The sequence below is a fragment of the Opisthorchis viverrini genome, assembly GCF_000715545.1.
Source record: "Opisthorchis viverrini unplaced genomic scaffold opera_v5_26, whole genome shotgun sequence".
Classification (NCBI taxonomy): domain Eukaryota; kingdom Metazoa; phylum Platyhelminthes; class Trematoda; order Opisthorchiida; family Opisthorchiidae; genus Opisthorchis; species Opisthorchis viverrini.
This window is the reverse complement of record NW_008751683.1, coordinates 508755-519438: the sequence shown is the minus strand read 5'-3', so window position 1 is coordinate 519438 and position 10684 is coordinate 508755. Positions and strand designations below refer to the sequence as shown.

The 10684-nt window shown below is 43.8% G+C and overlaps 1 protein-coding gene across 1 annotated transcript in view; it reads left to right on the top strand.

The window, feature by feature from the left end:
• Nucleotides 1–287: 287 nt before the first annotated feature.
• T265_02255 (hypothetical protein) overlaps nt 288–10684 on the top strand; it is a gene marked incomplete at both ends in the record, with an annotated part of 28705 nt that continues 18308 nt past the window's right edge. The window contains 3 exons of the mRNA XM_009166459.1: nt 288–535; nt 1718–2177; nt 6076–6322. Coding sequence (XP_009164723.1) covers nt 376–535; nt 1718–2177; nt 6076–6322 — 867 coding nt within the window. The remainder of the gene's footprint in view (nt 536–1717; nt 2178–6075; nt 6323–10684) is intronic.

Here is a 10684-nt window from a genome sequence, read left to right as displayed (position 1 = left end):
TATGCATGAGGGTTAATGTAAAGTTGATCAAACTAGTTGGTGATCGTTTAAGTCTTCGCCATCTCATCTTATGGTCAATACAGATCGAGGAGATGTGTTTCCTCTTCAATTCGAGGATATTAAATTCATCGAAAGGTGTTGCACGTGCAGAACTGTAGACACAGTTGCACTTGTTGCCCGGAATACACTTCTATTAGACAGGCGAAGGGAGAGCTCTACTCTTTTCCTAAGATCTGGGCGGATGATTTATCTCCACCCCTTATCAGAAAGATTACTTCATAGGATCAATAGTTTCTTGCCCTTCTGCACTATTCCCGATAACCTTCCAACGCCAGTTACAAGCTTCAATGAAGGTTACTACTTAACGTTTCCTGCATGTGTCCCTTTTCAGCACTAGTCAATCACTACATTTCCCAGCGATACGGTAGCCGCCCTGTGGTCTTCGCGGGTGCAATTGGTTCCTGCCTCAGCCTGCTCGTCGCTGCGTTCTCGCCTAGTATCGGACTGTGGGTATTGGCTGTTGGAGTTGGCCTTGGTAGGTTTGTTTTGCTGCATTCTCTGCACTTTTTCGTGCTCGCATATTGAAGAGTTATCCTTGCTCACTCAAAAAGGGGGCCACAGGAATAGGCTGTATTTAGCATCTTTTCACACGAATGACGAGGGATGCTGTTGTAGACTCCGATAAAGCACTCTTGTGGGACCTCTTTTGGGGTCCTACTGGATGCGTAATATGTTCTGAGGAGAATAGATCCACACACAAGGCAGGATGCCCCATCTAGACATGTTTACATGGAAACGACGTGGATAGCAAGTAAGCAAGGCGTACCAGACGGCAAGGTGTCATTCTGAGATCGTGTCTTGATCCTCGTTTTCTGGGCACTCGTGTATGCCCCTGTTCATTCCCACACGGCTCCTCGCCACCATGGACCCATAATACAGATGCTTTACTATCCGTCAGAAGTATCTGCTTCGTGGAACGCCTTTGGGCTTTTAAATTCCCTTATTCAGTATTCCTTTTCGTTTTCCCTAGATTCCCGACACTAATAAGTCAACGTATTTCAATTAGACACAATTAGACGACTAGAAACACTCTCTGGCTAGTGTGTCCAGAACGACCACCATTGCTGGGTTTGAGTGCCACACTTATGAGCCTGAACAGCTGGTACTACAGTTAGAACTGTTGAATGTAAGCCTGGAGGCAATATACTCGAAGATGATTCTAACAGCCAAAGGCACCTTCGCGCATCATTTCACATAAATCTGTGCAGAATCAGACAATTTAGGTGGGATTTGATACCAGGACTGTTGAGAAGAGTGAATGCCTCTGGCCAACATGGCAGTGTCTGGCGATCAAAGGTGTCCCTTCCAACTTTCCCTCCCTCATGAGGGCACTGTATGCGAATTCCTGTGGGCACGTACGATTATACGGGAAGCTCTGTATGAGTTCACCACGTCCAGTGATGGGTGTAAGACAAGACTGTTCTCTTTTCTCTTCAACTTTGTTATTGATATGCTGCTTGAAATTTCACTGCCTGCCTCCGAAACCTCGGGAGTCGAAATGCTCCCGGGACGTTCCTTCACAGACATTAAACATACGGACGATATTGCTCTCCTTGGTTCAGATCCTTCCCAAATACAAACGGAAGGTGTTAGTGTTTGATTATCAGTATATTTAACCTTCACAGTTTAACGAACCTCATTGTTGTCTTTCCTACAGGTGCCTCGCTCTCTTGCATTTACTTCACCGTCTTCTCTGTTGTGGGACAGTGTTTCCGACGTTATCTCGGCTTGGCCAACGGAATTAGCGTGGCTGGGGTTAGCGTTGGTCAAATGGCATTTCCTTCCCTGATGACCCATTTGAATGAAGTTTATGGGACGCGTGGTGGAGCAGTTATCATCAGTGCTCTGTGCCTGCATCTACTCATCACTGCGGCTCTGATGCCTCGATACATTGTAGAACGGAGCTCATCGTCTGAGCAAGTAACGAAGAAGCAGCGAGATCCGGGTCGCAAACGCCGTCTATTTCGGCCCCGGAAATCTCAGAGATCTGGAGAAGGTGCGCAGCTGGCAGAGGATTCAACCTTGGCTTCACTGTCTAATAACTGTGAATTTGCTAACAAGAAACTTGGAGACACAAAGCTCGATCAAATGTATGTAGAACTTATGGACATGGAAAAGTGAGCTTTTTATTTCCCTCTGTTGCTCGATTTACTTCCTCGTTGAGTGGTTCGTTTCCACCTGTGCTGTTTACATTTTATCTCATTTTGTTTATTAACTGGTTACTGATACCCTGCTAACGAGTTAGACAGTTAACGAAACCTGAAACACTGGCCTAAATCTGCCGCATTGTCATAATAGCTCGGCTCCAGTGCTGCAGTGAATGTGCAGGCAACACTGGCTCGAGAAGCTCCCTAAGGTTCGTTGATGTCTGGATGGCCAACGGAAGCAGTTCAGTGAGGAAATGTGCGTTTTCATGACCACGAGAAATTGTGTGGGGAGCTGGTTCCGAAGTTCGCTGCGACGGGTGTATATGATCAATAAAGTGTTTGCCCATGCAGCCAGTATCCCTATATTCATATCCTTCCGCGGAAGGACAGTTTAGAGAAAGCCGGCATCAAACGCCACGAACCCCGGTCACACAACGACTGACCGTGTCCACAGACGCATTGCTCAAAACGGTCGAAATGCTTTTAGAAACGTAACCAAAATACACCTGATATACGCAATAGCATCAGCAGTCGGGCTTCAATCCTGAACTGCGAATTTACTGATCGAAAGGTCCGTGGTTCGAACCCGACCTCTGCATCTCGACTTCTTCCTGTCTAAGCTTGTGCAACCTGGCAGCATCCCAGCCATCGTGCTTACTTCGGGTGGCATGACAACTAGGCACCGAGAGGGTGTTACAGATTAGCTTATCTGTGATCCACCGGTAGCCTTATTCTCGCGGCCTCAATGTTGTGCGAATCGTATTGACTGCGAGTGCCAAATATGCTCTGCTCGATTTGATTCCTGGAGTCAGCCGAATGTGTACAGTCAAGCTAGCCTGGCCAGTCGGAATAGTCGATAACCGGTGACCGAAGACACGTGTCGTTCATTAAATATTCATGTTCCAACCAACTGCAGATATAACTGTCATAGGGACCTTTTCAAGCTCCTCTGGTTGTTATAGTACACGGATATCACGATCCCCACTGGAATTATGAACAACCAAGTTAGGAGAATGGACGGACGTGATAATCAAATTTTCGCAGATTTAGCAAACACTGGATCGAACAGTGGTGTTCGTTTGACGCTGTCGTACTTAAGAATTTTCAATATGACCCCGGGGATACCGTGTCATCTGGCATCTTCTGGATTGCAACCAACCGAGCGCTAGGATCGATTGCACAGCGAGCATCTTTCATGGCCGATCATGTTTCTAGTAATTCCGTTCATTCTTGAGCACTCGTGTGAGATCACATGAACAGCAATCAAGATTACGTCTCGGAGGAGGCTGTGTGGACCCCATCTTTACACTCTACCACGTGCATAGACGCCCTACACTGGTGGTGTCCTTTGACTTCAAGATTGTTGAAACGATGGCTGCTTTCCGTGTCCTATTCGGAGTGGTAGGTTGGACAGAATTTGACATGTCAGAACGGAATGAAGGATATCACAAAACGTTTGGGTGATTTAGGTGCTGTCCACCTTCCAGAATGAGGTCCACTTGATCCTGTGTTCGGCTGGAGACACTGAACAATGTGGTGGCTAACCGATGTCGGTGCTGCTCATATTGTCAATCTCCATCCAGATTGTCCAGCTGAGTGTTGGAGGTGTACGCAATTCAGATATTTGTGGTAGGCTAGCCCAAAGTCTCCCTCTCTCTCTCTTATTTCTTTCAATTGTGAGGCTTTGTTAAAATAAACTGACGTAATTGCAAAAAAGTGAAGCACGTATTCTTATCTGGTTTCGCTGTCAGTAATGATGAATTCGTTTTGCGTCTTCGAAGTTCAGTATGCCACCGTAAAACAGGTTGAATACAACAGCTGTAATTCGGCTATCCAGATACTGTATCAACCGCGCACGATTGCATACAGTTCATGGTTAGGTACGTAAATTAAGTGAATCGCGTTGGCATCGTCCGATTTTTCAAGGTTACAGCCCATTGGATGGCAGTCATCGCCTGGTAGTGAACAGACTGTGTGTAGGCTGCAAGGTAGACAGAAAACTTTCCAGTGTCGGTAAATTCGAGTGTGCCAACTGTCTTGTGGTGCACATGATAGTACCAGCAGCCGGTAGATTTAGGGAAAGGCTTTTGTCTATAGATTGGAACCCTCTGTTGCGTGACCTTCAAACGGTTTTCACGCAACTGTTGTAAAATCACCTTTCTTCTCATTGATCTTGTGATTTTTTAAGGTAAGGAGTGGTTTTTTACTCGGCTAAACGTACCACCAGCTAGAATTTTACTTACTGACTAGCCACGTTCGATAACCAAAGGTGGTGACGAGAATTGATAACGTCACCGAAATTCATCGGTGTTTACTCTCTCTGGCTGTTGCCTTACAACACTTTTCATTGGCCTTTTGGGTTGTAGAAGGTGCGCAGTGGATGACTTGTGTTCAATATAGCCTTTACACACAAATTAATCATTGAGTGGATACACGTCACCGGACCAAGAAGGACCACTCAGTTTGCGTCATCAACCACGATGGTTATTCAAAACAACACTACTTACAATGCGAGTACGCAGAATTACATTAATCAGGACCGATTTGAACCATTATACAACGTATTCGTTGGATCATGTCACGTGTGGTTATGCAGTACGATTAGTGCCAAGTGAAGAAAATCCAGTTTCCAATGTGTTCCTCGATTGTTTGCGACGATGCACCATCTTTACATATCACAAGTTGTGCTTGGTTTGACACGTAGGAAGCTATGCCCCTCCCCACGGCCGATTCTGACTGCGCCCATGCTGTCTGTTTCCATCGTGTAGGAAGCTATGCCCCCCACGGCCGATTTTGACTGCGCCCATGCTGTCTGTTTCCATCGAATGTCACTCCCAGTCTTGCTGCTGTTGATGAAAGCACTCGAAAGTACTTTCGTCGAGCTACTCACTTGTTGATGCATATCAGCAAAAATGTAAAGTTAAGATAAACAATAATCGTTCAGCTGTAATACCTGATGTAAAGTTAATAAACAATAATCGTTCAGCTGTAATACCTTTTGGGTGCCTAGCTGCCATATCCCCCGAAGGAGTCACGAGGGCTGGGATACTACCAGTTCGCCCAAGCCTAAACAGGGGAAGTCGAGATGCAGAGGCCGGGGTCGAACCACGGACCTTTCGATCATTAAATTCGCGCTCTAGTCACTGAACCATCTCGCTTTCTAAAGAAGCATACAATGATATCAGCTCCTTCCCTCCTTTCATCGTAGGCAGAACGATGTCCTCTGAAGACTTCAAGCCGCTGTATTTGTTTGAACTAAAATCCAAACGGCCAAACAATAATACGACTAGCTAGAACGATTAATTTGTTCCTGAAACACATTTCGCATTTTTTTATTTGTCAGCTTATGGAAATGCCTCCATCCCGAAGCAGGATCTCAACCGATTCCTCGGGTGTACAGGGATCCACTCAATGACAAACACTTCATAATCTTGTTACCAGCTAGGAAATTTGAGTGTTCTGCTAAATACACGTGCATTTTGTTAGTCACGTGGGCATCCCTCTGAGGGATCGTAGCTCGACGACTGCGTTACCAGCAGATCAGCGTCCTTGAAGGATAACACTTTATCCTGCCAGGACTGTTGGTGCAGCATTGTTCACTTTAACTGGTAGCTTCTCAGTGTTTACAGAACGACTCACCAGGTTAACCACTCAAAATGCCCCATGCATCATTCTTCTCTCCTGAAAACCTCAGATTCATGCTTGAGACAATTGCAACGATGCTGGACAGCTGTTGTTTAAAACTCAACGCCGATTCGCAACTATCTCACAGAAATTTGGTGATGTTTTTGGCACTGGTATTGTTCATCATCCACAAGAATTCTGCCCAATTCACTTCTTCGTTTCATTATTCCTTTGTTCCACACAGACCGCCGCCACCCCAAGCAGCTGGCGATATTCCTACTCAGCCTGCCTATCCATCCTCGGAGACAAAGACGCAGTCCTTGAAGAAAACCCTGTCTTCCATGTCTCTGACTACCAGGTTCGATGCCCAACTCAGTCGTGCCTTACTGGTTGTGTACATTTTGGGCAAGGTGTTCGGTGATATTGGAGATGTGAGCATCTCATTTGTGGCTCCGACCCATGGAACCAAATTGGGATTCAGTCCGACAATTGTAAGCTCTTAGTCTCTTTTTGCCGTTTCCCTTGTTCCACAAATCGTGCTATTCCTTGAACCTTGTGTCCTCAATGGCGCCAACGTGTCTGAGTAGTTAGTCCGCATCTATTGTTAAGTTCCAAGCTTGTAAGTAGATATCACAGGCCCTTCGCACCAACTAAGCTGCTAATTCTGTTCTACGTACTTTTCTTTTCTTTAAAACCTAAACTGCTGAAATTCGTCCCGTTTTGTTTTAGTATATTATCCTTTTTCTCACTTCGAAAATTCCTCCTTCCCATCACTACATCACTAAACGGTATAATAACTTCAGTATTGATTGCGGTTTCGTCCCGTAAGTAAGCCAATCTATGCTGAAAAGCTGTGCAGCTATTTTATCCTTGTTGGGAATAATTATCAGCAGTGCGCATCCAACGAAACTTCAGTAGGGAGTTTCGAACGCGCGACCTCCCACCTATTAGTTTGACCACTGAGCCGTTCAGCCACTAGTGGCTGATGAGCACTATGGTCAAGTTCCAGTCAAGCAGGATGAAACACTACTCATCCTTCAATCGTGGCGCCTCCCTAAGTATGAGGTAATCACAATACTGAATGATTAAGTGCTCAAACTGGAGGTCGCAAGTTCGAAACCCCCCTGAGTTTTGTGAGATGGACAGCACAGCTTTTTTGCATAAATTGCTTTCACCTACAGGACGAGCTCTCCGTTAAAAATTTCCAAACCCCATCATATTACCAACTAGTCCCTGTCCGGTATCTGTCATATATAGTCATCTTATTTTATAAATACGTTCTTCATTTCGTCCTGCAAGTGAAGCCAATCTATGCTAAAAAGTCGGCTTTTTCAGCTAGATTAGCTTCACTTGCAGTACGAAATCTCCACAAAAATCTCAAATCTCGTCACACTACCAACAATACGTTCTTCATGTTGAACCTGTCCGTATTGCAACAATACAGTCTATCGATTCTTAGAGCCTCACAACAGTCTTTGTTTTCTTAACCCTCACGGCGGGGGCGAGATGGACCAAGTGGCTAGAGCGTGAATTTACTGACCGGAAGGTCCGTGGTTCGAACCCGACCTCTGCCACTCGACTTCCCCTGTCTAGGCTTGTGCAACCTGGCAGTATCCCAGCCATCGTGCCTCCTTCGTGTGGCATGGCAGCTAGGCACTGAAAGGGTCCTACAGCTGGACGATTATTATTATTCTTATTCTTCTTCTTCTTCTTCTTCTTCTTCTTCTTATTATTATTATTATTATTATTATTATTATTACCCTCACGGCACGCTCGAACTAACTAGATCTACACCTCTACACCCTCAAGATACAGGTTTTTTCCTCTCCAGTTTTGGAATGAGTAATTTAGCACAGTCTTTCGACCATCTTTTGCTGCTGTTGACTGTGAATGCCAACTCTCCATTATGATTCATCCGTTGCTCTGTTGTTATCATACTGTTCTGACTTGGACAAGCAGTCGGGGCCTGTTGTTGTGTCACACACGAATTGTGACAGCAGCGTCCCGTGTGACCGTGCGATGCGGTTTAGTCGGATGCATGTATACGAGCCGGTGACCTTTGAAATGACCGTTCGAGCCAGCACATTCACGTTTAGTGTTGTGTCTGTAACTTGCTTGGTATTCACATCGCTGCCGTTGATATTTGCAAATGGAGTTGCTTCCATCGGTTCACACAGATTAGTTGCTGTCTCGCCTATCCGTTGTCATCGTGGCCTACCAGCATGGTTCGTTGAGTGTTCTGGAATATATGAGCCATTATCCCGTAGTCCAAACTCCAAATACATACTCCGTCAGGGGGGTCTAGCAATGTTGGAACAGACACAGTATTTCGCTCATCTTATGGAGGGTCGCCACTATCCAGTTTGGTTATGGCGAACGGGACTGAAGTGGGACCAGTTTATTGGTACTGAAGCTGCATGTGTGTGTGTAGTTCACGAATTGAGAATGTAAGCTAAGTACCGAAGGTGAGGGGGAAAGATTAGCTTTTCTGTTGGGCTACTCCTTTCATATTATGGATGTACTGAAATCAGAAGACGCTCATTTATTCGGTGTTTCTGACTGTGGAATCCCAAAGAGGCCTCCTTCGAACAATAGTCCCAATACTGCAAAAAACGAATGTTTCACTTACGTCTCCTGTAAATGCCTTTACTTATGAATGAGTGCTTGTCTCCAGTATCTCTGAGCGTCTACAACTCTGTATTTAACCACGAAACATGAGTGATGGAAATTCGTAAATTGTCTGATGAGTCTCTCTCCAAAAAGAGGAGTTATGCAAGCGATAGGCTCTCTAGCAGTTTTCGCCAACCTCATGAGGCATGTCATATTAGGCAATAGTCGTAATACTTTCGGGGGGGGGTGTTGTGTGTATATTTTGAGGACACCAGTGAAACTAGTGTATCCATTAGCACCATTTCTCGGTGCCGTGGGAACCTGTTCAGTACCTTCCTACCTGACTTGAGATTCGACCTTCTTTTCTTCTTGGTGGGTCTATTCCGTAACCATCAACTTATAGGTGGTGTGCTCTTTCCATCCGGGACTCTGTCTCTCTACTTCCCCTGTCTTAGCTCTGACAACCTGGCAACATCCCAGCTTTCGTGGTTCCTTTGGGTGGCATGGCAGCTAGGCAACGAAATGGCGTTACAGCTGAAAGATTTTTCAGGAAAAACTTTCCAAATTGACATGTAGCTTATTGACTCGCCTTCAACTTGGATGGATACCACCATGCGCCTTTTTCTGGCCAGCTGAGACTGATGGAGCTGTACTGTGAACAGTTTCACGCCGAATGATTCACTGTGACCGCGTCACCCTGTCTAAGTGAGGCCATCACACCCCTCTTATTGTTGTAATGCCAGTACATACATAAAAACGATTTGTCTAATACAAGACAATCCAAAGAATCACGTGTGGTTCCATCCGCCATTTTCTGTTAAGTAAACAATATGGGTTTTGTTTACAAGTTCTGGCTTGTTATTTACTCACGTGTGATTGCCTATCTATAATCAGCTCCGTAAAGTTAGTCTATTATCACGACAGCCATCAAGAAATAAGTATCGATTCACTACGGCTACGGGGATGATATCTTTATATTGGAATTTATTGCAATAGAAATAGGCTATATTTTACCCAGCATTTGAAATTTAGTTTGCTCGAACTTCACCCAGAGAGCCACGGGAAGATGCAGTCAAGTGAACTGTGAGGAAATCTAACTTGTATGGAGATACCAGTAGCTGATGTCTGTCGTATGATTTAGTAGTTTTCTAGTGGAACCCACGTGCAGTATGACCGCCAACCGCATTCACGTGGTCGGTTTTTGAATGGATTGTTTTGAGGATACTCCGATTCTTTCGATGGACGAATTTAGCAATGGTTTTTGGGGAAACTAACGGAACTTTGATACGACCCAACCGGTGATCGAAACTGTAGCAGCCTATGGCACACGGTTTATAGCAGAAAAATTGAATTGATGGCCCAACTTGACCCACCTAACCCGACTCATGTTCCCGTGTTCCCTTGTGCTGCTTCCCAACTAATCGCACGTGCTAATTTGTCCTTGTTCGGATTGATGCAGACTAATAACTTAGTAGATGAATTGCGATAGTCTCCCAGAAGAGACCACAGTAAACACTTTCTGTCTTACCTCTTGAGGGGTTCTATCGAACTCCCTAAAGATTTTGTGGACCTGATAAAGATTTAGGAAAAACGCGCATGCTTCAAGAGCCACTTGGCAATCGTGAATGACTTCACTCATGGGGCACAGTGTAAGACTACTTAAAACCTGTGTAGAATCGTTTGCCTGGCTCAAAAATGGCCTTGAATTCAAAACCAAGAAGATATCAACCCTACTTTACGAACACTGCGGTCCACCTCACTTTCCAGTGGACAACATGGTGCTTAGATTTCTGCTTTCCATGTCACTTCTTTAGCGTCAGTTGTCACGTGACGATTGTTTATCATCATCATCAGTGACAGCAACATCAGTGTTGGCACTGATGCTTCACTGCCGTACAACCATAAAGTTCGTTTAGTTATATATATATATATATATATATATATATATATATATATATATATATATATATATATATATATATATATATATATATATATATATATATATATATATATATATATATATATATATATATATATATATATATATATATATATATATATATATATATATATATATATATATATATATATATATATATATATATATATATATATATATATATATATATATATATATATATATATATATATATATATATATATATATATATATATATATATATATATATATATATATATATATATATATATATATATATATATATATATATATATATATA